Source organism: Onychomys torridus, chromosome X (assembly GCF_903995425.1).
Source record: "Onychomys torridus chromosome X, mOncTor1.1, whole genome shotgun sequence".
In the NCBI taxonomy this organism is placed as follows: domain Eukaryota; kingdom Metazoa; phylum Chordata; class Mammalia; order Rodentia; family Cricetidae; genus Onychomys; species Onychomys torridus.
Genome location: NC_050466.1, coordinates 33,659,711 through 33,686,441, shown reverse-complemented (window position 1 = coordinate 33,686,441; position 26,731 = coordinate 33,659,711). Strand labels below are relative to the sequence as shown.

The window sequence follows — 26,731 nt, the reverse complement described above, 5'->3', positions numbered from 1 at the left end:
AATGTCATAGGACTAAACTAGCCTTTTATGTTTAGAATTTGGAAGAGTTGGAGAAGAAGAATGACAATCTGCTTCTTGGTATCCAAAATGAACTTAAAGAAGAACTGACTAAGCTATGAAGAAAAATTATGAAAGAATCTCTAAGTTGAATAGCAAAGTTGGAAAGAGGAATTAATGAAAGCACAGAACTATGTTATTTTCTGATGTATGAATGACACTGAACTAAGAAATAAACCTGTTTACTATCTCTTTCCTTGAACAGCAGCAGCAAGAGATGGTTAATGTTCGACAGGCTCTTCGATCCATGGAACTTAAACCTAAATGATACAGTTCCAATACCAGCTAAGAGTCATGCTTTAAGATCAATTCTACTTTAAATGGCAAGGTCTTTAGTCATTAGCTTGTTCACCTTGTCCTACTTTATTTTGAATAAAACCCAGTTATGTCAGTATCAACTATGCCTGTATGTCACAGTTTTAATTCTTTTGTTACAGTGAATTTTTATGACATTAAATTTTTCAATAAAAATGTTTGTTTGGATATTGACTTTAGTATTTAGTATATCAGTTCCAAAGGTACAAAGGTCAGGTATAGAAAGTTATGTTGATTTTATTTCATCTTTCTGACAGGGTTATCACTTTTGCCATGATGGTGTCTAACACTGAACTAAAAAACAAGCTTAAATATAAGTTCAGGTAATCCTTGCACCTCAGCCTGTAAAGTACCTGAGACAGCAGGTGGGTACAACTGTTCCTAGTTTACATTGTTATTTAAGGAGAAAACCCTCTAATCAATTTTCCATACTTAACTGAATTGCATAGTCCATTCTAAGAACACGTGTTGAAGAGCTTGTGTTCATATCTTGGAGTTAAACAGTTAAGACATTAATCAAGCTGAAAATTTATACTAAGTTTTGTTTTTGTTTGTTGAGACAAGGTCTTACTATGCAGCCTTGCTAGGCCTGCAACTTGCTATGTAGACCAAGTGGGCCTCAAATTCAGAGATCCGCCTGCCTCTGCTTCCCAAGTGCTGGGATTAAAGGCATGTACTCATGCCTTACCTGTTTACTAGTTTTAAGACATTCAAGAATTTCATTTCCACAGGTCATCAAATATCATTGGGATCGGTCTGCAGTTAAATGGCACATGTCCTTAGTAATGATTAAGAGTATATCATGAGGGCAGGGTGGTGCATGCCTTACACCCAACACTCAGGAGGCAGAGGCATGCAGATCTCTGATTATGAGGCCAGCTTGATCTATCTAAGCAATTTCCAGGCTAGCCAGGACTACAAGAGTGAAACGGTCTCAAAAGACAAAACAAAAACCACAAAAAAACCATATTATGAATATAGCTACTTTCTATTGTTTAAGGATGTTACACCTATCTTCAAACATAAATTTCCTAGAATAATACTTCAAAGTCTCAAATATTAATGTTAGCAAATGTTTGGAAGTTTTGTTTTTAGATTTATTATCAAACATAAATAGCTTAATAACTTGCCTTTTTAAATGCATTTTGAGCTGGGCAGTGGTGGCACACACCTTTAATCGAAGCTCTCAGGAGGCAGAGCCTGGCAGATCTCTTGAGTTTGAGGCCAGCCTGATCTACAGAACAAGTTCCAGGACAGCCAGGGCTACACAGAGAAACCCTGTCTTGAAAAACCAAAAAAAGAAAAAAAGTGCATTTTTACAGAGAAACTTAAAAAAATTGTGATTTTTAAAAATGTGAAACTTTAGACATGTTAACGTTTAAACAAAAACCCATGCAACAATTATTTCATTTTCATGGTTTTTTCCTATATAACCCATCCTCATCTTTTTCTTTCTTTTTTTTTTTTTTTTTTTTTTTTTTTTTGGTTTTTCGAGACAGGGTTTCTCTGTGAGCCTTTTTCCTGGAACTCACTTGGTAGCCCAGGCTGGCCTCAAACTCACAGAGATCCGCCTGGCTCTGCCTCCTGAGTTCTGCTGGGATTAAAGGCGTGCGCCACCACTTCTCAGACCCAACCTCATCTTAAAGTGTTCTCCAATTTAAAAAAGACACACACACACACAGACACACGCCATCCTTTTCTAAACTAGTATAGTTTATATAGGAATAAATTAGTCTTTCACCATTAGTGCATAATTAGATTAAGAGGGCAGTTTAAGCCGGGCGGTAGTGGTGCACACCTGTAATCCCAGCACTCTGGAGGCAGAGGCAGGCGGATCTCTGTGAGTTCAAGGCCAGCCTGGTCTACAGAGGGAGTTCCAGGAAAGGCGCAAAGCTACACAGAGAAACCCTGTCTCGAAAAAACCAAAAAAAGGGCAGTTTAATCCTTTGTTCTGTGGTACTGGGATCCATCCAATGTCTTGTCTCCCTCTTGTTCCTGGTGGGAATCTCTTGGATCACCCATGACAGAAAGGTCAGGTTCCTTTCATCTCTAATAAAGATGTGAGTGAGACACATGGCAGTAATAATTAAAATCTGGATTTATTAGAAGTGCAATTAAGGCATAAAATATGCTGCCCAGAACAGAAATGGACCTGAACAAGTGTGGGGCTCAAGAGCCCCATTTTATGTGTCCAGGTGCTTTATTACAAAATGGAAAGTAAAGGTTCTCTGAGAGGGTGGATCCTTTGTTGGCTGTTTAGGTGATTAACATTCTGTGCTGGAAGGGTTTTGTACAATCCTTGGGGCAGTCAATGGGGTGTTATTTTTTCAGTTACTGTACTCTCATGACTCACAGTCACATGTGTCTGACCCTATTTTCCTGCCTTATTTTTCAGTGCTGTATTTCCCTCATGAAATAGGAATCTTAAATACTTAACAAATTTCAAGAGTCTTTTTTCTCAAGTTTTACTAATAGTTACAGAAGTCAAATAAGTACTTCAGAGTGTTTTCTGTGTACTTAATTCACGGAAGTGTGTTTTTCTTCTTAAGGTATATTATCTATATTCACTATGCATATATAAAGTACATGCTTGTTACTCTCCCTAATTTACCAACCGACTATGGCATATGGTAGTCCATGTCTTTGAAAATACTCTTGTGGTGGCATTCCTGCTGAGCTCCTGGCCTGGCTCCAGAGAGCAGTACCTAGCCCTAATCCTTCCTTTGTTTAACCACACCTTTTCTTTGTCTTACCTTTTGTTTCTCTTATCACCCTATGTGAATCTTGTCTGAGAGTCAAGGATCAGAGAGTCCCTCAAGGATCAAAGGCCTATGCAAAACTTGGTCCAAGAAACCCAGAAAACCGAGGTACCTGGCATTTGGTCTCTGGGAGCTCCTTTTGGGTTGCTTTGAAGGTATGGAAATTAACTATCTAAACTGTTTTAAAAAAAAAAAGTAAATAAAACTGCCCTGGGTGAAGGGTTAGTGCTTCAGTCCTTTGAGGCTGGACCCCCTGCAGCCATGATAGGCTAAGTTGATTCTTAAGTTGCCTCTGTATCTTCATTCCACACATCCACATGAACCCACACACTCTTTCTTCAGTAAGCCCACCTTTCTCTTTTCCTCTGTTTTCTTTTCTTTTCTTAAAAAGTTTTTTGCTTTTGATTTTCAAGACAGGATTTCTCTGTGTAACAGCCTTGGCTCTGTAGACCAGGCTGGCCTTGAACTCGTAGAAATCCACCTGCCCCTGCCTCCCAAGTGCTGGGATTAAGGGTGTGCACAAATTTCCAGCCTGTACAGAAGAACAAAACTCATTCCACCAAAGGAGCATAATATGACTATTTTTACCATAACACTTAAAATATTTTTCCTAGGGTTGGGGATTTAGCTCAGAGGTAGAGCGCTTGCCTAGCAAGCACAAGGCCCTGGGTTTGATCCTCAGCTCAAAATAATTTTTTTCCTTATTATTTGAGAATTTCCTATAGTGTATTTTGATTATGATCATCACCACTCTCAGATCCATCCCCATGCCCATATTCCCCACAACTTCATACTCTCTCGTTTTTAAATAACCAGTTCGTCCCAATTTGTACAGCCCATATACTCCTGGGTGTAGGGCCATTCACTGGGACATGCTTGACCTACCAGGGGCCACATCACTTCACTGTGATTTCTACAAGGTGTAGGGTTACTTTAAAATGGCAATCACAGGGACCTGGAGTTTTCAGAGCTTCCACTTGCCTTCCTCTCCTATGTTATGTCTTTTAAGAGACAAGTGACATGAGTCAAGTTCCATTAACACTTGGACATGGGTGCTTTTGATTTTATTCCAATGCCTAGGTCACTGTCTGATCTATAACACATAGTTACTAAGAATTTACTTTAGATGGAACCAGTTCACTCCTATGGTTTTAATTGTAAAGTGCAGTAAAATCCACAGGGCTGTAGGGAATGCTGTAGTAGTAGTAGTTTCTCCTTGGGACTGCCAGCTAACAAATAACAATACAGAGACTTCTTATTAATTATGAAAACTTGGCCTTTAGCTTAGGTTTGTTTCCACCTAACTCTTATCATTTAACCCATTATTTTTTCATCTACATTCTGTCATGTGGCTCTTTACCTTTCCTCAGTTTGGCATGTCCAACTTACTCCCAGTCTGCTAGCAATATCTGAGCACCTAGATTCCTCCTCCGATTTTCTCTCTTGAACAGGAAGTCCTGCGAATCCTCTCCTGCCTAGATGAACCAATCAGAAGGTGCCTTAGGCAGAGACACATCTTTACAGTGTACAAAAAGATTATCCCACAACAGAGTGCCTACTAGAAATGTAAGGCAAATTCATAATCAAACTTATTCAGGGCCAGTGGCATATGGTAGAATGTGAACTCTTAGGACAGTGTTAGAGCTCACCAGTACTTTCCAGTGATACCTCACATTGATACATGCTTCGCAATAGTACAGTCACCTGGGTACATGCTGTTAAGGAAAAACTGAGTCATCTCATGGGGTTAGACCAGTGGAATCTTAGAAACAGCCTCTAGCTTGAGTAAGCCATGTCCCCTTCCTTCATAGTACTTTGGATTTGTTCCAATTCTTGTCTGTAGATACGCTGCACCTCTTCCACAAAGGGGATCTTGGAAGCTAATTCATACCCCATACAGCAATGTTTTTGTTTAAAAAAAAAACCAGCAAGTAAACAAGTAATACCATACATAACAATTTATTCCTAGAGACTGAACGGCAAGTTAACCACAGGTAAAAAGTATTGCTGCTCAGACAACTCATTTATTAAAGTTAATAATATGTGGTCTGCCCCAACTATCAGACACTGGCTGAGAAGCTAATGGATAAGCAAAAACCCTGTATGTATGAATCTATCATTCTAACATGGAAGGATGGGCTCTATTACATTGGTGTTAAATTTAACAAACTGAGTAGGCAGTGGGAAATTAAAAATGTTATGGAAGGGCTAGAGAGATGGCTCAGAAGTTAAGAGCACCAACTGCTCTTCCAGAGGTCCTCTTCCAGCACCCACATGGTGGCTCACAACCATCTGTAATGAGATCTGGCACCCTCTTCCGTATACATAATAAATAAATCTTTTTAAAAAATGCTATGGAAAAAGTAAACATTGTACATAGCATAAGGGGACTCAGAACTGAAGGCATCTTTGTCTTTAAATTACACACATTTACTTGCTGGCCTCCCTCTGCATGTTACTCAAAGGACAAACAAGGCCACTAGCAGTACATAATACATTCCTGATCACGGAAAACAGAATTAACCTAATATGAAGTGTTGTTCCCTTGCTATAGTCAAAAGCCAGTTTAGGTATGTCTCTGCATAGATCAGGCACCTCCCTAAAGTGAGTCGATACTTCCAACAACATTACCAGGGTGTTTCCAAGTAAAACATATTTAACATATATTTTGGCTTACTAATTCAAACCTATTGCATTAAAGCAGGCCCTTCACTACACATAGAAATAACACTGAAGAAGAAATACAAAAGGCTTGGTTCCTATGTTCCTTGTACTGGGGCCATTACAACTGCTCTCCACAAATACTGAGACTGAATGCTCTGCACAGCGACCACATTGACAATATCATCTGGTTGAGGCACATATCCAGAAGGAAGTTTAAGAGAATCCAAGGTGAAAAAGATGGTGTCTTCCAGCACCCCAGTTCTTCCATCTACTCTGGTAACGCAAACCTGGGATGAGAAATGGCTACAATGAATGGAGAAATCATGGTCACAGACTCTAGCCAGCAGACCCCTTCACCCCACTACAGATTCACCCCACTACAGATTCCCACCCAACGTTACATAATAGCAACATCTAGGTGCTGTGTAAGCACACCCCTGTCCAGATCCAACCTCATGCCAATGAAAGCAGTCCCTGAGGCTGAGCGCTAGGTCTCTGCTGAGAGAATTTTGTTTTAAATATTACCCACAATGACTGTTCACTTCTAGTTAAGGCCGACTGTTTGAAAAACAAAGAGTGAGAAAGGAATGTGTTGTTAAGTCGACTATCATTTTTCCTCTACTTTGTCGGTTGCATTAGAAGCACATTCCTTCATTTTTCTTATGGTGCAAAATGAGTGCAAGCCAACTTGTTTTCAGTTTTTACTACCCATATCATACCCACATACCACTGAGCGGTTTAAGTGACACTCCACTCATTTTTCTTAACAATTCCAAGAAACCTCATCATTGTTCTTTCATTTTGTTGCTCTCCCACATTTTGATGCCTCCCAGATAAACTGTATAAACTTCAATTGTCATCAAATGAACTACATTCTCATCATTTCCATTCAGAATTACAGTATTTTTACTAAGAAAAGAAGCTCATTTTGGTAAAGCTATTATTTTAGGTTTCCTAACACTTGTAATATAATCCTGAGCAGCAAAAATGATCACTAAATGAAAGGTAAGCAGACACAAAGGAAGTATAGCACATGAACTACCTCATTTACATGATGGTGCTTCAGAGGCTTCATCAAGATGGCCTTTCTGCTCTGTGTGTCTTGCTGCTCAGAAAACTCAATTTCAACCAGGTCACCCTTATAAGGTTCAAAATCTGTAACAGTCATGGGAGAAAATCAAGTTAGAGGGCCATCTTATTTGGGGAATATGACATTTCACCATTTACTGTGAAGTTATCCCTGACAAAGTTTCTATTACGTATAAAGTACATTTTTAACATTTAGAACCCCAGGGCTGGACAGATGGTCCAGAGATGTTATTGTTGTTGCAAGGGACTCAGGTTCAGCTCCCAGTACCCACAGCCACCTGTGGCTTATCTGTATTCTCCTCTTGTCTTTCTGCAGGTGCCCCCCCACACAATACATACACGTGGTGTACACAAATGCACACATACACAATAAATAAAAATAGACACAATTTTTGTAAAAGGTAAGGGTTGAAGAGATGGTTCTGCAGTCAAAGGCAATTACTGTTTTCTTTCATTTCTTTTTTTTTTAAACAAAGGGTTTCTCTGTGTAACCTTGGTTGTCCTGGAACTCTCTCTGTAGACCAGGCTGGCCTCGAACTCACAGAGACCTGCCTGCCTCTGCCTCCCGAGTGATGGGTTTAAAGGCTTGTGCCACAGCGGCCACCACCACTGCCAACACCACCATTTCATCCATACTATTTTAATGGAGTCACTTGTCTGTCTCTCCCAATGATACTATGAGCTCTCTATAAAAAAGATTTAATGAAGCCTTCTATATTTTGTCTTCTGCCCTCAATATCTAGAACCTCAATTGAGCCAAATAAAAGTCCAATAATCTCTTTAAATTAACACATCATTGCTTTAGATATAAAACAATAAATACAAATAGACAGAGAGAGAGAGAGAGAGAGAGAGAGAGAGAGAGAGAGAGAGAGGAGGGCTTTTTCCTAGCCTTATTTTATGTAATAGTGTTAGAATAGAAATTAAATACCTACAAAATTAAAAAGCTGCACAAATATTAGTGTACACAAATAAATGAAAATGTAACAAATTATAGCTTGAGGTTTTTTTATGTCCCTTGCTGTACCTTATTTTCAAACTCCAACAGTCCACTTCAAATATTGAAGTGCCACTGATAAGAGCCAATTATAGGATTGGGAATGTAGCTCAGTAGTATAGACCTTACCTAACAAGCATGGAGCTCTGAGTTTATTTAATACATCCAAAGATCCAAGTACACTGCAGTCATAGATATAATACGAAAAACCTCTTGTCAAATTAGCATGTTCCAAATTTGAAGATATTCCTTAGTCCAACTCATAATACTTCAAATGAGTGACAATTTTAAATTTAAAAATATGAGCTGGATGATGGTGTATGCATTTAATCCCAGCACTCAGGAGGCAGAGGCAGGCAAATCTCTGTGGGTTCAAAACCAGCCTGGTCTACAGAGCAAGTTCCAGGACAGCCAAGCTACACAGAGAAATCCTGTCTCAAAAGAACCAGAAAACAAGTAAATAAAAATGTGAAGAGTACCTTTACAGACAATGTCTAGAGAGAAAGATGGTTCATGATTAATATGGTCAGCATCATCTAGTAGAGAGGTGATACAGTCAAGTGACACTGTCATGTGAGATGCTGATGGGTCATCACCATGGCCATCACAGTAAGCATCCATCTGGAAAATAGTAAATAAACAAATAAATAAAATAAAAATGGTTACTTCAAACAAACTGAAGTTTAAAATTTTGAATTCTACCCTAAAAATCTATTCAATAATTCAAATAATGACCATAGACAACTGGTGCATAAATTGGCATGTGCTGATGGAATAATGTTTGAGCTTCATATCATTTTTACTGTAGTTTTGGAGCAGATTAGGAAAACTAAGAACAAAATAGAGAGCTGCCACACATTTCCACTAGTCAATCTTTAGCTTCTCTTATCATTAGCATCTGGCATTGGTATGCCACATTGATTGCAATTGATAAGCCAGCATCAATACAGAAAAAGGAGGGAAATAAACACTAAGATTCCAGAACAGAGCATCTAGGGAGACAAAAGAATGTCAAGATAAATTTGAGAAAATAAATTTAGAGGTATATACCACCTTAAATACTATCAGTCTCGTGATCTTGGAAGCTAAGCAGGGTCAGGCTGGAGGGTCTAAAAAAATCAGTTACGTTAGGAATGTATCTAAAGTTAAAAAAGGGGGGGTAATCTAAATTCTCATTTGTTAGGATTATAATCATCTTTTCTGACGTTTTGTTTTTCTCATTATAAAAATAAGATATGATATATTCAGTATATAAAATGTAAAAAATAGAAAAGGAAGAAAATTATACATAATTCCCAAATCCGTTTCCTATGCAATAACCACTGGCCATGTTCTCATGAAGTGACCAAGATAACATCTTGCACGGACTCCATTTTGTGTCTGCTCAGGCCATTTTCAATCCCTAATTACCTGAACAGTCACATCAATCTTGGCCACACATTAGGGACTTTCCATGACCTTCACCATAGCCTGGATGTATAACCAAAATATCTGTTTAATGTGTAACCAAAACTAATATAATAAGGTTCCCCTGACCTATACCTGACAATGGTATCACTTTGGTTTTTTGCCTTTATAAACCCTGTACCCCTGAGCTTCAGTGCCAAGAGTTCTTTATGGCAAGAGTGCTCTCCATTGTCAGCTACTAAAGGATTCCCATGTGGCTTTACATATGTAGTGGTTTGTAACTTTCTTCCCTAGACTATAACACTCATACCTACATTGTTCCAGATTATTTACCTATACACTATTTTAAAGGAAAATGTAATATTATATATGTGTAATAAATATATAACCAAATGAGCACAAATAAGTCAGTTTGCTTTAACTTTTTAAAAGATAACATGACATTCCACAAAAAGGAAGTACTGTACTTTAGTGGCTCCATTCCACACAGTTGGACATACAACTTATAATCTAATACACTACCTATTTGCCTAATATATACATGTAGGATTAGCACTCAGGAGCAGAATTTCATGCTCAAAATTTTCCAGTGAGAGCTCCCATAGCTGCTGGCCCACGCTACGAACATCTGGTGGCCCTGGGCTTCCCCCCTCCCCCCACAGACAGGGTTTCTCTGTAGCTTTGGAACCTGTCCTGGACTAGCTCTGTAGACCAGGCTGGCCTCGAACTCACAGAGATCCACCTGCCTCTGCCTCCCAAGTGCTGGGATTACGGGCATGCGCCACCAACGCCTGCGGCCCTGGGCTTTATTGTTTCCTGATTCAGCTCAGTTCCTGCTCTCACATCTGCTGTGGCTCCTGAAGCCTGCAGAGCCCCTGAGTGCCCTGGTAGGGAGTGATACCCTGCTGAAGGGAAGAAGAAAAGCAAGCAATGCTGCTGGAATGCCACCAAGGAAGCTGTGCTGAGGCTGCTACAGTGAGTCATGCTGGGCCAAGGACAGTCTCAAGGACGCCCTTGTGACCTGGGACAGCAAACTAGACGTAGTCACCTTGCAAACATGGGCACCTTGCTCTTTTATCAGGTCCTCTGAATGAGGAAGAGGACACCACTGCACAGACCCAGCACTGCCCTACTCCTCATCATCCCTGCCCTCTGACCCCCCAGCCTCGGGCTTCACCCAGAACTCAAGCTGCTCTCTCCATCCTGGGGCAACATTTTATGCTGCAGAATGGCCAGAATGCACCCAGCTGGACTTGTCCTGCCTCTTGAAGAGTTCCCTGGGCCATGGAATGAACTGGGAAAATTAAGGAGACTACTTGCATGAACTTGTACCTGAACTGATTTGGTCTGTGGGACATAATGTGTTTGCGTTGTTTAATAGATCCATATGCTGTTTTTTTGCAAATGACTTTTTCCTCAGTCTCCTTATTTATTGTTTCCTTTTTAATTGTTTTAATTTTTATTTATTCTTCTCTCACGCAATACATTCCAACCACAGCCTTCCCTCCCTCCACTCCTCCCAGCTTTCTACACCCCCGTGTGCCTAGTCTTATTGTAAATGACTTCTATGTAGCTATTCCCTCTGAATTGAAATTCGGCAGAGAGTTCCAGGGGTGCAGCTTTTAGAAGTCATCACCAATGCTAGGGTGCACTTTTTGGTGACAGAGTTGCCTTTGAGTCACCTGTTGTCCTATAACCAATCCCCTGTACCACTCCAGTAAGTTCACTACATACCCAAGTTAGACTTGGGTAGGAACACTGGTCTGTTTTGGTGCCCTGCCTGGAGTGAGTGGACTTTTGTTGCTATGTTCCTAGGAAAAGGCAAGTACGAGTGACTGAATACATGCTCAAATGTGACTGTCTAGAAGGAGGAACTGTCGGTTTATACTGTCCTTGTGAAGTGTGTGTGTGTGTGTGTGTGTGTGTGTGTGTGTGTGTGTGTGTGTTCAGGGAAGCGGTGGCTGGGAGATGTTCATGCCTGTATTTGTGGGAGTAAGAGGCCCACACTGGGGTCTTTTTCAATTGTTCTCCACCTTATTTTCAAGATAGCCTCTCTCACCAAACCAGAATGCCGTGACTGGCCAGACTGGCTGGCCAGCAGGCTCCAGGAACTCTCCTGTCTCTGCTCTTCGGCACTAGGGCTAAAGGTCATGCTGCTGTGGCCAGCTTTTATGTGGGTGCTGGCTCAAGTCTTCATGTTATGCAGCAAGCACTTCCCAGAGTGACCGACCCATGGCCCTGCTTCTTACTCTCAGGGAAGTTGATGGCACTTTAGTGAGGTTTAAAGATTGAATGGCTTTTTCATCCTCCAGATGTAGCTACAGGCATAGCACGTTGTAAAAGAGTAACTGAAATTGTGGTGTTCTTGATTTATGGGGCCTTATTAATTAAATCTGGTCTTGGGGAAATAAATGAATGAAAATTTGATTCATATAAATTCATTTTTATGTTTGCAATTTTGAAAACCCCAGTTTCTCCCTCTATGTAAGTTCCATCTCCAGCTGTCAATACCAACTTCCTCATGCTTATTTATTTATTTATTCAGTTTTACCATAAATGAAGCAACAGGCTCACATACTATGTGGATAATCCAGTGCACCCTCTGACCTCTCAGTGCCCAGTCTCCAACTAACAGGCAGCCCTACTACATGTGGAAGCCTGGTTGGCTTTTCACTTCTTAGATGGCTAAAAATGGCAAGGATTGACAATACTTCCACTCTCACCAAGCCTGACAAATAGGGAGTCTCACAGCCTGCTGCTGATGGTGTCAATTAGTACACTAATAATAATAAGCTTAATTCAAATATACAAATTTAAGTGATAAATATCCGAACTGGGGAGCTAGATACAGAGTCTGGAAATCTGAAAATGTTTGAAACTTGGAGAACTCCATGGTAAGTAAATTATACTTCAGTAAAGCTATTTTTTAAAAAATGATTAAAGTACATGTCTTTTCACATAGTTACTATTTATCAAATAGCACATATGCATTATTTGCATTACAGGAAAAAGTTACAGAATAATATACATTCTATACTGAGGAATAGATAATGCAATTTATACTTTTCTAAATAAATACTAATACAAAAATATAACAGATACCCTATACAATCGTCTAAGTTAGACCAGCTTCCCTCCACAGCAACATGTCTATTAAAGAGGGGCTGAATAAATAGAAGCCAGAGTGAAAGAACTCAGAAATAAGAAAGTACCCAGAATGTACAACTCTTACTGTGATTGCATTAGATCCGTGAGTGATTTGGTCTACTTCCATAAGTGCAGGAACCTTTGGTTTAACTTGCAGAGGTTCATTGACTGGCACGACACCAGCATTGAAGAGAATGCGCTCATTAATGCAACCATAGTCACTGCAGGACCCTGTCGCATTTCCCTGCATGGTTTGTGTGTCATCTAAATGATGAGTAAAGAAAAAAATATATATGTGTAAATTATTCTCAAGTGCAAACACATATTACAAATAAGCCCTACCAAAGAAAGATGTGATAACAACTATCTAAGTCTAGAAGTAAAGTGACTTTGATTTGAGATAGTGAAAGAACCAAACAGACACCATAAAAGGCTGTCAGTCTTCTGTCAGAGATCAGGCCTCAATTTCAGTTTCCCAAGACTTGAGCAAGCAGTTTCTGGGAGGGCCGTGAACAAAAGACACAGTCCTTGCAGTAGCTCCCTTTCTGCACGTACTCTGACCGCTCAAGGTTCAGTCAGTTGTTCACTGTCTGGGACCCTCACCAACTTAGAGCTACGTGCATGGGTCAATCAATGTGTGAGGCCAGTCAGCTCCCATGGCAGCTCAAGGACAGAACCTGGGACTTGTTCAGGTATGCCAAAAAATGATAACTGTAACCCCCAACCAGTAAATTCAAAAGCTACACACCCTCACCCAATCATATGATGCAAAGACTTGTACCACCCTGCTTGCAGTTTTTTCCTTTAAATTTTTTTTTCCTCAGAGCTGAGGATCGAACCCAGGGCCTTGTGATTGCTAGGCAAGTGCTCTACCACTGAGCTAAATCCCTAACCCCAGGTTTTTCCCTTTAAAAACCCCTCACCCTGAAAGCTCAGGGCCATCCTCCTCCACTTGCTATGTTGAGTGTTGAACATGGATCAACCCCAGGCTTGCTTGTTATCAATAAACCCCTATGTGTTTTGCATCGGGTATCTGCTCCGTGATGATCTAGCTTGGGGGGTCTTGAGACATGGGCACAACAATAGGAATTAGGTTAGTAAGCAATGATTAAATATGCAAGATTCTGGATGGAGAGTGGCTAGCTAGGTTTACATCCTGGTTGCATGGTGTGTGTGTGTGTGTGTGTGTGTGTGTGTGTGTGTGTGTGTGTGTGTATGTGTGTGTGTATGTTTTCTTTTCTTTGTTCAATTTGGGTATGAGTTCTGCTGGGCCACCAACTAGATGGGCACTCTTTGCTGCTTGCCTACCTGACTTGTCTGTAGCATGGACATGATAATACTAGAGCTTCTTTTGTGAGGATGCTTGTGAATAGTAATGATATTTTCAGGCCTTAAAGCCAGAGTCTTTGGCCGGGCAGTGGTCACACATGCCTTAATCCCAGCACTTGGGAGGCAGAGGCAGGCAGATCTCTGTGAGTTCGAGGCCAGCTTGGTCTACAGAGTGAGTTCCAGGATAGGCTCTAAAACTACACAGAGAAACCCTGTCTTGAAAAAAAAGCCAGAGTCTTTGAACATAAATTCTAGTTAATTAGAATTGATACAATTAAATAGAATTGATATAATTCAGAGGAGGGATGCCATTCACCCCAGCCATTTCAAACTATTTACTGGACTCTCACTAATGAAATACATACCCTTAAAATAATCCATTGTACAAGTAATCAGTGGCAGAATCCAGGGCATGTATTTAGGAATACAAAGTGAGCAAGTAAACTTTGATTCCTATCTTCTTATTGGCCACAGATATATGATTCATTTGCTTGGTTCCTATTATAGGTTGGTTTTAAATGTCATCTATAAACTAACATATTAAAAACTTAATCCCTGCCAGGTTGTGGAGGGGCATGCTTTTAATCCCACCACTCGGGAGGCAGAGACAGGTGGATCTCTGTGAGTTCGAGGCCAGCCTGGTCTATAGAGCAAGTTGCAGGACAGCCATGGTCACACAGAACAACACTGTCTCAAGGAACAAAAATAAAAATGGCTTGGTCCCCAGGGAACAGTGTTCAAAGTGAAGCCTTTGGATTAGGAAAGCCATGATGACCTCATTTGCTGAGTAATTATATTTATGAATTCATATACCTTGGTGAATTGGGGGGATAAAGGGCTTTGTTATGAAATTTATCTTTTTCTCTCCTTCCTGTCTTTCCTGAGTCGAGCAACTCTGTTGTACTACATCTTCCCACCAGAATGTTCTGTCTTGCCAGTATTCCAGAAACACAGTCAAGTAACTACTGACAGAACACTATGAAAGTGTGAGCCCCAAGAAGTTTTCTTCCTCTAAGTTAATTTGTCTCGGGCATTTTATCATAGTAACAGAAAGTTGGTTAATAGATACAAACATGTGCTCAGTTAAGAGACAAAATCAACGGGCTGGCAAAATGGCTCATTGGGTTAGAGGTGCTTGCTCCTAGGCCTGATATGTGGATTTGATTCCTTGATCCTTCAAAATGGCAGGAGAGAGCCGATGCCTACAAGTTGTCCTCTCACCTTCTGACATGTACTGTTGCTGACTTACGTAGGATGACATAATCTAAATTTTTTTTTAAAGTTCCAAAAAAAAAAAAAAACAAAAACGAGACACAGACACCTCCCCTCTCCTACCTCCACCCTTTCTCTCACTTCCTAACTCTGCCTTCTTTGTTTAAAAGGTGTTTAATTAGCCAGGTGGTGGTGGTGCATGCCTTTAATCCCAGCACTTGGGAGGCAGAGAGGAAGGCGGGTCTCTGAGTTCAAGGTCAGCCTACAGAGTAAGTTCCAGGGCAGCAGGACACAGAGAAACCCTGTCTTGAAAAACAAAATAAAAAACAAACACCCAATAAACCCAAGCCTGGCGGTGGTGGTCTAGGCCTTTAATCCCAGCACTTGGGAGGCAGAGGCAGGCGGATCTCTGTGAGTTCAAGGCCAGCCTGGTCAATATCCAGGACAGGCACCAAAACTACACAGAGAAACCCTGTCTCAAAAAAATTATTTAATTAATTCTTTAAGAATTTCCCGGTTGGGGATTTAGCTCAGTGGTAGAGCTCTTGCAAGCACATGGCCCTGGGTTCGATCCCCAGCTCAAAAAAAAAAAAAAAAAGAAAGAAAGAAAGAAAAGAAAAGAGAAGGTGTGTACCACACTATCCAGCTCCCCCATCCGTTATAGGGCTGGAGAGATGGCTCAGAGGTTAAGAGCACTGGCTGTTCTTCCAGAGGTCCTGAGTTCAATTCCCAGCAACCACATAATGGCTCACAACCATCTGTAATGAGATCTGGTGCCTTCTTCTTGCCTGCAAGCATGTCATGTAGGCAGAACACTGTATACATAATTAATAAATAAATTAATTAATTAAAAAAATAATTTCCTACAACATGTTTTGATCCTATTGACACACCATGCTTGCTCCAATTCCTTCCAGATTCACCCAATATAGTGGTCTCTCCCTGTGTTTCTTTTTAGCCCATCAAGTCCAACTTGTGTTGCCCAAATACTCTTTGGTCTAGTGCCTTCCTTGGAGTATGGTCGACCTATCTATCAGTGGTCACATCCTTAGAGAAAACTGGCTCTCCCTCTCCCAGCAACTATCAATTGCCAATAGCTCCTCAGGTATACTGAAATGGCTTCTCACCTCTCACCCACCCCTACCTTCTTTGTCTTTTGCCATACTTTGTCCTTTCTGTTTTAAAGATTTTTGTTTGGTTGGTTTTTTAGTTTTTCAAGACAGGGTTTCTGTGTGTAACAGCCCTGCCAGGCCAGGCTGGCCTCGAACTCACAGAGATCCGCTTGCCTCTGCCTCCCAAGTGCTGGGATTAAAGGTGTGCGCCACCACCGCCCGGCTTATCTTAAAATCTTTTTAATTGTGTGTGTGTGTGTGTGTGTGTGTGTGTGTGTGTGTGTGTGTGCGCGCGCGCGCGCCTGAGTGTACGTAAGTGTACCGCATGCCCTAGGAGGCCAGACTACTCTGGATCCCCAAGAACAGTTGTGAACAGCTATGTGGGTGCTGGGAACTGAATCCGGGTCATCTAAAAACCAAAAATGCTCTTAACTACTCTCTGTAGTCCCCATTATTTTGCCTTTATTTGTCATTATTTTCTCTTTGCCTTTTATCATTCCTTTGGGCAGGAAAGTTCTAGAGTGAATCTGTGCCAGACTATCCAGCAGATGGCGGAGGAGGGCGCGGAGTAAGGCTGGGGATGCCCCACTGCAACAAGATGGCGCTACTAAACCGGGTGCGGTGGCGCACGCCTGTAATCCCAGCACTCGGGAGGCAGAGGCAGGTGGATCTCTGTGAGTTCAAGGCCAGCCTGGTCTACAGAGCAAGATAAAGGAAGACGCCAAATCTACACAGAGAAACCCTGTCTCAGAAAAAAAAAAAAAAAAAAATGACGCTACTAAGCCATGGAGAAGTTTTCTAAGTTCTTCAGACTCCAGCTCAAGATGGGACATACCTCTAAGAGAAGGTCTCTTTGGGGGAAAAAATTAGTGTAGTACCTTGCAAGAGCCTCTGCTTCTGGTCTCTCTCTTCCTCTGGGTCCGCTTTCCTCTGAAAGAAGGCACGAAATCTGGAAATTAGCCGGTGCATGGTTTGTTGTCTGGGCAAGCTTGAACACCAAGTGGTGCCAGGAGTGAGGCTTCCTGCTGTCTAGTTCTCTGTCTCCCAGGAGAAGTCTTATCACAGCCGCTCTCTCCGAGGCTAGTCTACTTCCGTTCTTTGTACATCCAGTCTAGGCTCTCAGTGTGGCAAGACTGCCTCTTGTGGAGCAGCAGTGTACCTGCTCAACCAGCCAATAGGAGTGTAGATTACTCAGAGAGGGCTAGGAGTTGTGGGAAGTTGGAAGGGCGGACTTCACAGTTTATCCTGTTGCGTAGAGCTGGGATCCATCCAGACACTTTTATATGGTTTGTTGTGGTGGTTATTGTTGTTTTGTTTTTGAGATAGGATTTCATTCTAACCCAGACTACCTCAAATTTGTGGCAATCTACTTGTCTCAGTTTCCTTTCCTTTCCTTTTCTTTTTCTTTTTTTTTTTTTTTTTTGTTTTGTTTGTTTGTTTGTTTTTTGGTTTTTTGAGACAGGGTTTCTCTGTGTAGCTTTGGTGCCTTTTCTGGATCTCACTCTGTAGATCAGGCTGACCTGGAACTCACAGAGATCCGCCTGCTTCTGCCTCCCGAGTGCTGGGATTAAAGGCGTGCACCACCACCGCCCGGCTTCTATTCTTTTTTATTTTTCTTGTTTGTTTGTTTTTGCTCTTTCAAGACAGGGTTTCTCCGTGTAACAGCTCTGGCTGTCCTGGAACTCACTCTGTAGACCAGGATGGCCTAGATCTCACAGAGCTCCACCTCCTCTGCCTCTTGAGTGCTGGGATTAAAGGATGTCTCAGCAGTTGTTTAGCTTTAACTGTTTAGGGGGTCCTCAGGCAGTGGGATCAGGATCCATCCCTGGTGCATGGATGGGCTTTTTTGAGCCCCGTGCGTATGGTGGGAGACTTGTACAGCCTTGGTGCAGGGAGGAGGGACTTGGACCTACCTAAACTGAGTGTTATCAGGCTCTGCTGACTCCCCATGGGAGACTTTGCCTTGGAGGACGTGGGAATGGGGGGTGGGTTGGGGGAGGGGAGGCTGGGGGACGAGAGGAGGGAGGAGAGGGGGACCTGCGGTTGGTATGTAAAATGAATAGAAAATTTCTTAATAAAGAAAACAACAATAAATAAATAAGTCAAGATGTCTGTATTTAAAAAAAGATAAAGGATGTTTCAGCTTTCTGAATGCTGGGATTACAAACACGAGCTACCACATTCTACTGGACCATTTCTGCTAGAGGAAAATACAGGAAACAAACATTGCTGTTTGTTTACAGCAACAAATTATTGCTCTAAAATATTTTTTTTTAAAAAAGCAATAATTTCCCGACAAGAACTCCAGAAGCACTGGAAACAAAAGCAAGATTGAGGAAATAGAATTCCACTGGGAATTTGTCCTGTGCCTCTCTCCCCCGGCCAAGGAAAGAAGGCCAAGGGGAAAGGTGAGCCCAGCAGGAGACCAAAAAGATGGAGAATCCTCCATCTGAGGAGAAAACAACAACAACAAAACAACAGCTAAGAACTTATGGCCTTGCAGAGGACATGCCTCTCAAAAGAGACCTTACATGCGTTTTCAGATGGCCCTGCTACATCCAGCTGCGCTGGCAAAGGACTCTCTTCTACGAGCAGTCGAAAAGTGCTGCTTGCATTAACCAGACCATCAAACAGCTACCCTCTGCTCCAGTTCACCCACAAGTACAGGTTAGATCACACCTACCCAACGTAGAGCTAGTAGTCTTCCTGCCCTCCTTATGTCTCACGATGGGGGTCCCTTATTGCATCACCAAGAGGAAGACCAGGTGGGGGCAGCTGGTCCACAGACCAGGAAGGCATGTACCACCATTGCCTTAACACAGATTAACTTGAAAGACAAAGGAGCTCTGGTTTAGTTGGTAGAAAGAAGGTCTGAAGACCATTACAATAAATGAGGCAGTGACATCTGACATCCTGCGTCCCAAATCTGTGGCTAAAGAACTTGCCACTAAACCGAATTAAATGCACATTGCTGAGTTTTCTTCTCCTTTTGATTTTGTTGTTGTTGCTGTTTTTGTCTTTCGAGAGAGGGTTTCTCTGTGTAGCCCTGGCATCCTGGAACTCACTCTGTAGACCAAGCTGGCCTTGAACTCAGAGATCCTCCTGCCTCTGCTTCCCTAGTTCTGCGATTAAAGGCCTGCCCCACCACTACCTGGCCTGAGTTTTCTGTATATAAATATAATATAAGTTTTTCATCCCAAATATGTCATGTATGCCTAACAGTGGGATATTAGTCAGCCATAAAATTAATAAAGCTCCAGGCAGTGGTAGTGCACGCCTTTAATCCCAACACTCAAGAGGCAGAGGCAGGCAGATCTCTGTGAGTTTGTAGGCCAGCCTGGTCTACAGAGTGAGTTCCAGGATAGCCAGGACAACACAGAGAAACCCTGTTTTGAAAAGCCAAAAAGTGAAACCAAAACAAAAAAAACAAAGCAAACAAAAAAACTTACCTACACTGACGTGCTATGTCATATCTGTTTGGTTTTTTTTGTTTTGTTTTTTGCTGGAGCTGAGGATTGAACCCAGGGCCTTGCTCTTGCTAGGCAAGTGCTCTATTACTGAGCTAAATCCCCAACCCCTGTTTATGATTTTTAAAAAGAAAAGGAGTAACAAGTGTTGTCAAGGTTATAAAGCAATTGCAATGCTCACACACTCTGAGTGAGCTTGTTTAAGGGCCCTTCCTCAGAAAGCTAAGTGGAGAGTGGTCACATGCTCTGATGATTTCACGACTAGATACATATCCAAGATAATGCCAGTGTGTGCCCACATAGTCATACATTTTCATACATACATCATAGAAGATAGACTGAACTTTGAACATTTTATCCTATGTGAAAGAAGTCAGTCAGAAATACTGCATATTATATCAGGCATGGTTGCACATTCTTGTTATCCCAATACTTGGGAGGTAGAGGCAGGAAGAATGCTGATAAAAGATTGCTGAGAGTCTGAGGCCAGCTTGCATTATATTAGGAGAACAAGGGGAGGGAGTGACACAGTCTTCCTTCCTTCCTTCCTTCCTTTTTTCCTTCCTTCCTTTCTTTTTTTTTTTTTTTTTGAGAGGATCTCACTCTGTAGGTTGGTTGTGGCAATCCTTCTGGATCACCAGTACTAGGATAACAGAATTGAGCTACCAGGTCCAGTTTGAGTTGTATGCCTTACAAAGATGGATTTTACACTATGTGAATTATATGTTGTCTTAGACATTGTTCCATTGCTGTGAAGAGACACCATGACCAAGACAACTCTTTCAAAAGAAAGCATTTAATTGGGGGCTTGCTTATAGTTTCAGAGACTTAGTCCATTATCATCATGTCAGGGAGCATGGCAGCAGGCAGACATGGTTCTGGAGAAGTAGCTGATAGCTACATCCTGATCTGCAAGCGTAGTGGGGTAGGACTGGGCCTAGTGTTGGTTTCTGAAACCTCAAAGTCCACCCCCGGTGACACATTTTCTCCAATAAGGCCACACCTATTACATCAAGACCTTACCTCCTAATCCTGCTAATCCTTCTCAAATAAGGCCACTCCTTGGTGACTAAGCAGTCAATATATGAGTATATGGGGGCCATTCTTAATCAAACTGCCACAAATGTCATTAAAGCTGTTATTTTGCCAGGTGGTGGTGACAGCAGCAGCTTTAATCTCAGCCCTGGGGAAGCAGAGGTAGGTGGATCTCTGTGAGGTCGAGGCCAGCGCTGTCTACAAAGCGAGTTCCAGGACAGCTAGGGTTGTTACACAGAGAAACCCTTTCTTGGAAAACCAAAAAGAGCTGTTATTTTTATCATAAACATTATGATTTTTTTTCCTAAAAGCAAGCATCTCGATGGAAGAAAATAAAACCAGCAGCCTATGTACTACCTATGTGGTAGTACAATGTCACTTTGCACATGCCTTCTTTTTAAAAAATTATGTTGATTTATTTTATGTTTATAGATGATTTGCCTGCAGGTATGTATGTGTACCACATGCATGCCTGGTGCCCTTGGAGTCCAGAAGAAGACACTGGATTCCCTGGAACTTGAGTTAGTTGTAAGCTGCCACATGGGTGCTCTTAACTGCTCTCGCTTGCCCTTTGCCTATTGCACACTCTCTCACGTGAGCACGTGTAAACACACACACACATAAATGAATAAATAGTAATTAAAAAAAACCCTGTTGTCCCTGAGAACTTGGTTCTCAAGCTTGCAGTTGCATCCAGAAGTCTGGTGTCATGGGCTTGGGGGTCACGTTGGCGCGTGTCCTAACAGGCCCTGTAGCTGCTTGCTACAGGGTGTTTTACAGGGGTTCTGCTCAGGGTTCTTTTTTTTTTTTTTTTTTTTTTTTTTTTTACACAAAGGAAATAAAGGTGAGCAAGGCATCAGGAGCTCTCAATCTGTTATTTATTCATTTTTTAAATTTATTTGTTTGCTTAGTGTGCATACACATATGTGTGTGTACATTGAGTGCCTGTGGAGGTCAGAGGGTGACCTGGCCTGCTGAAATTGATTTTCTCCTTCTACCATGAGGGTCCATGCGATTGAACTCAGGTCATTAGGCTTGGGAGTAAGGATGTCAAAACAATAAATTTGGCATTTGGGCTACAAACAAAAGAACACTCTCTTACTTTGAGAAAGGAAACGAAGGAAAAGGAAGAGCAGTTCTTTGTTTGTTTGTTTGTTTTGTTGTTGTTTTCAAGGCAGGGTTTCTCTGTGTAGTTTTAGTGCCTGTCCTGGAACTCACTTTGTAGCCCAGGCTGGCCTCGAACTCACAGAGATCCACCTGACTCTGCCTTCTGAGTGCTGGGATTAAAAGAGTGCTCCACCACTGAGTGCCTGGCACCAAGAGCAGTTCTTTATCATTGACCACTTCTTTAAGATCAGAAAAATATATAACAACAGGACATAATATACACTTTCCCATTCACAACTGATTTCTTAAAATTGCAAATGAAGGTGAGAGAGGTTATACAGATAGAAATCAGTGATGATGGGCCACGACAGTCAAACTGTTCAATAATTATTTTTATTTTTAGACAGTCCGTGTAGACCCCCTCACATACACCAACCTGGAATTTACCGAGTTCTGCCTGCCTCTGCTTCCCAAGTACTGCGGTTAAAAATATGTGCCATTATACCCTGATGTGTAATAAGTTTTCAAATGGAGCAGCGTTTTCATCACATGTTCCCCTATGATTTAATTATTAGTGTATAAATCAAAGGTCTATAATAAGAATAAATGCTTTTGAAATACACTTTAGTATTTGTAGGGTCTGAAAGAGAATAAAATATGAACTATAACGGAACTGAATCCTACACTGGTTGGGGCTGTTGCTTTAAATGTCACTACGTCTGATTTACTTGACTTGGTTGAATCTTGGAAGATGGCTACAAGGTATTATTTCAGAGAACAAAGCTGTTTTAGCATTATCACTGGTTATCATTACTGGTCTTTTCATTACACCCTTAAGAAGTGAAATATGTTCTCTCACATTTAGCGACAAGTCCCTGTCTACTGCATGTTTTTCTGACTGTTCTTTGCTGACATTCTGCAGGTGTTAGCTTTGCTTTCCTTTGAACTTGCAGCCAGAGGGCAAACTGAATTTCACTCAACACAGTTCCTAAGTTGTTGGGCAGGATAGGACAGTGAAGCTTGGGGACACTGGGGCTAAAAATTCATGGGAACACCATGTGACTGAGGAGTTTTGTCTGTTTTCTTCGAAGCGTGACATTTTTGAAAATATTTGATGTTTTATTCTAGTTGGGAGGGTTTTTAAAATTTATTTATTGAAATTGTATTCGACTTATTCTTATTTAATGACCACCCATTATATCCATGTTTGCTTGTTTGTTTTTAATGACTGAATAGTATTCTATGGTGTGTGGGGACCACACTTTGTTTATCCGTTCATGAGCTGATGAACACTTCATTTTTATTCTATTTCTTGACTAATTGTTAACCATGCTGTGCTAAGTAACTATTTTAAGTTACTTAATAAGTTTTGAAGTGAGTTTTTTGTTTGTTTGTTTGTTTGTTTGTTTGTTTGTTTGTTTTTGAGACAAGGTTTCTCTGTGTAGCTTTGTGCCTTTCCTGGAACTCACTCTGTAGACCAGATCCGCCTGGCTCTGCCTCCTAAGTGCTGGGATTAAATGCCTGCGCCACCACTGCCCAGCTTGAAGTGAGTTTTTAATCCACTCTGACAATCTCTGTCTTCTAAGCAATCTGTTTAGACCACTTAAATTTAAAAAAAAAAATGCTTGATATGATGGTGTATGCCTTGTATCCTATCACTCAGGAGTTAGGTGGGTTTTTCTGAGTTTGAGACCAGCCTGGCCCTCATAGAGAATTACAGGCCAGCCAGGACTGCATAGTAAGACACTGTCTCAAAAGTAAAATTAAAATGAGTGTTGGTGGGATCTGAATAAGACATGTCGATTAATTCTGTTTCTTTCTCCTGTTCCTATTTTCTTCCCCTCCTGTGGATTACATGTAAACTTTTAAAATTTCATTGTGATTTAGCTGTACTGCTATATAATGCATTTAATAAAGTCAACTTTAGTGTCTGCGGCAGGTATTACAATATATGTATTAACTTCTCACACTCTGACATTGACAGTTTAATTATTCCCAGCACTATGGAAACCTCACTCCTTTAGGTCTGCCTAACTTCTCTTTAAAATACATCTTTAAGTAGTTCAGCTGCAGAAGGAGAGCATTATGCTAGTTGGCATTTATTTTTGGAGGTTTGCACTCTCAAACATAATTTTAAAAACACACAAAGGAGCTGGAGAAATAGCTCAGCAGTTAAGAGTGCTTACCAATCTTCTTGAGGACCCAGGTGTGATTCCAAGAACCCACATCAGTTCACTCACCAACTCTAAGTCCAGTTCCCGGGGTTTGGACACCATCTGGCCTCCATCAGCATGCCTCCACTGGCACTAGAAACACACACAGGTGTGCACATATAAAAAGAAATAAACCTTTACAACACATGAGAGTCCATTCTATTCATCCTTATTTTTACTCATTTTAATGTTTTCTTTTTTTCTTCATAGAATTACATTATTCTTTTGACATTTTAAGGGTGTTTCTGCTGTTCACAAATGCTCCTGATCTCCTTTTTTCCACCACTGTTTATATTTCCTCTTAGTTCTGAAAGGATCTATTAATGAATGGAGAATTTGTGTTTGGGAACAGATTGGAAAGTGGATCGTGGATCAGTCCTGTTGTACTCTCTTTCATGTTTCAGGTTTCCCCTTAAAAAGCAAAACAAAACAAAATCTCGACCACATAAGTAGGACAATGATCCAAGTATATGTGAATGTTCTGGTCCTGTAAACAGTTGTACAGGAAGTCATAGAGCTATTAAAATGTGATGGTGAACAGTCATTTTGAGAGGAATACTCAGGTATAACTTCCTTGTAAAACCTTAAAAGACAGTAAGGTGACTGTTTTAAACTTACAACCTTAAGGAAGCATGCGGATTTCTTGCTTCATTAAATATGTAGGGCTTTCGAGGTATTTAGTTTAGTTTACATAACATAAAATTAGGTGAAAAAAATCATAGCATTTAAGCACACTAGTGTTTCATGGCTCATAATCAAGTAACAAATGTAAATTCAAGACAAACTTGTTTAGCAACCAGGATAAACAGTTTAAAAGAGGTATTCTTAGAAATCCAGGGACTATGTTGAAATTTGCTAACAAAGAAATACACAGCACCAATAAATATAATAGAAAAAATACCTGAATATGGGTTTGGTAGCACTCCATGATACAGGTACAATTCTATTTGAATTCAAGAAAGGTGCAGTGTTTGGCTGGCCACATATCCTGAGGGGACTGTGGAAGAAGGATGAAAGTGTGTGTGCGTGTGCGTAGGCAGGGCCTTCTGGATATGGTTTATGTACATCAGCAAAATGGTCAAAACCTGCTAAACCTCCTTTATCCTAGGAGATTCACAGGAGCAAACTCTGGCACTGGCACCTACTAAACCACCTGGTCCTTGGGCATAGGCACTGAGCAGCCAGGAAGGAGGTGGACATGAAGTCACAACTGTGTGGGGCTGGATCACATCGGTTTAGTGAGGAGGGGCCTACACTCAACAGAGACCTGACATGAGAAACCACGGGTGGGGCCCCTAAACCAACAGCTCCAGGCCTTGGCCTCAGGGTGCAGGGGGTCGGGCTCTTTACTAGATCTCTGAAACTAGTCTGCAAGCATGCTGCGGGGTCTCCATCTCCATCATTCCAGAGCCTGCGGCGAGTAGGCGGAGCTGAGCAGCTGCAGGTCTGGCGGGATGGCGCGAAACCACTGAAGCTGCTGGGGCTGGTGGGTGGAGCATTGGAGGCTTCAGTGACCCGGGACCCCGAGGGCATGGCTGTGGACCATGGGGGCAGGGGGTGGGGGGTTGGGACCACGAGGCACGTTGGGCTGGCTTTGCTGCAGGTGAGCCAGGCCGATGGCGGTGACTACAGCCCTGTCTGCTGCAGCGGCGGCTGCGGCCCTATCAGGCCTGGCAATGCGACTGTCGCGTTGGGCGGCGACACGCGGCTCCTACAGCGCCTTCTGCAAAGGGCTCACACGCACGCTGCTCACCTTCTTCGACCTGGCCTGGCGGCTGCGCGTGAACTTCCCTTACTTCTACATGGCGGCCTCGGTGATGCTCAATGTCCGCCTGCAGGTGAGGATCGAGTGAGCCATCGCCCGACACCACGGCGGCCCCTCCGGCGGAGAGCACCATCCGCGCCACCCGCGCCAGGCGGCCGCGGGAAGGACCGTGGGGCCGCGCAGTGCCCAGAGACTGCTGCGGGGGGCGCAGGCGGGACGGCCAGCCGGGCCCCTCCATTTTAGGCCTCCGCGGAGGATCCAAGGTACCATACCCGCAATACCGAAAAACCTTCACAGTCCTTTTCCACTGCATCCAGAGAATCACCAGAGTCTGGCAAACCTGTTGCCTCCCATTGGCCAGAAAGGGGGAAAACTCGAAAGAGGGGATGCTACCGCAGGATTTACCAGGCCCTGTGCAGGAAGGTAGGTGCAGACAGGTTGGATGGAGGCTGGTGGGTATGACTTGTTTGTGGGAATAAGGAATACACCCTGGCCCACCTGCTACTTAGCCAAGCTTGGAAACTGAAAAGGTAGGCGAGGCTCTCCCGTGTTCCCTGCTGGTGGTTCCATGATAGGGTATTGGGTGGCCATGGCATCTTGGAGGGCCAGCTCATCACCAACACACAGACAGGGAGCCCCTCCCACCCACCTTCCAGGCCTCAAATCCCTTTTTTTGTAGAGTCTTCCTGAGATGTAACCTGAACCCTGATGGGGGAGGACTGGGCCAGTGAGCCACCAGGAAGGTCCCATGAGGAGTAAAGATTTGTCCATTGATCCTTACCTGTTGGGTGGTAAAAAGCATAAAAGATAATAAAAAGGACAGTTCTCTTCCGAACCAAACCTCAGGTCTGTCCCCTTCTTTGCTGGAGACCCAAGGATAGTCTCTGCAGCTCGGCACAGCCCATCTCCAAACTGCTCCTGTACTGTTGGGGACTGTGCAGGGTCTGTCCTCTGCCTGTCCTCCTGCCCTCCCTCTTTCTCCCCTAACCCGGTCTGGGGGCATTCCTCAGGCTCTGCATCTGCAGACAGGAAAGAACAGCAACTATTCCTCCCTGT

General features: G+C 42.3%; 2 protein-coding genes across 8 annotated transcripts in view; one reads left to right on the top strand and one right to left on the bottom strand.

The window, feature by feature from the left end:
• Positions 1 to 5,447: 5,447 nt before the first annotated feature.
• Ct55 (cancer/testis antigen 55) lies at positions 5,448 to 26,479 on the bottom strand. 2 transcript variants are annotated; one of them, XM_036175156.1, is made up of 7 exons: positions 26,457 to 26,479; positions 23,938 to 24,003; positions 16,967 to 17,018; positions 12,521 to 12,699; positions 8,361 to 8,502; positions 6,838 to 6,950; positions 5,448 to 6,082 (listed from the first exon to the last, which is right to left on the bottom strand). In XM_036175156.1, the coding sequence occupies exons 1-7, from the start codon at positions 26,475 to 26,477 to the stop codon at positions 5,891 to 5,893; spliced, it is 765 nt and encodes a 254-aa protein (XP_036031049.1). In that variant the 5' UTR covers positions 26,478 to 26,479; the 3' UTR covers positions 5,448 to 5,890. The 2 variants fall into 2 exon arrangements, with proteins under 2 accessions (XP_036031049.1, XP_036031050.1); XM_036175157.1 differs by lacking the exon at positions 26,457 to 26,479 and adding an exon at positions 25,664 to 26,090.
• Positions 25,299 to 26,731, top strand: part of LOC118574316 (small integral membrane protein 10-like protein 2A) — a 23,116-nt gene continuing 21,683 nt past the window's right edge. For 2 of the 6 annotated variants that reach the window (XM_036175159.1, XM_036175158.1), the window contains exon 1: positions 25,491 to 25,938. In XM_036175159.1, the coding sequence (XP_036031052.1) occupies positions 25,527 to 25,763 (237 nt within the window). In that variant the 5' untranslated portion in view covers positions 25,491 to 25,526 and the 3' untranslated portion in view covers positions 25,764 to 25,938. The other 4 variants (XR_004943715.1, XR_004943716.1, XR_004943718.1 and 1 more) reach the window with 3 other exon arrangements.

What these genes read in the sequence shown, in the direction of transcription:
- Ct55 (XM_036175156.1), bottom strand. Translation starts at nt 26,477, where the DNA reads ATGCTTTTTACCACCCAACAG. An exon ending in GGGAACTGGACTTAGAGTTG is followed by an intron (nt 17,019 to 23,937) that starts GTGAGTGAACTG and finishes GCCTTCTTTCAG; the next exon opens with AGGAAAGCGGACCCAGAGGA. An exon ending in ACGGATCTAATGCAATCACA is followed by an intron (nt 8,503 to 12,520) that starts GTAAGAGTTGTA and finishes ACTATTTTCCAG; the next exon opens with ATGGATGCTTACTGTGATGG.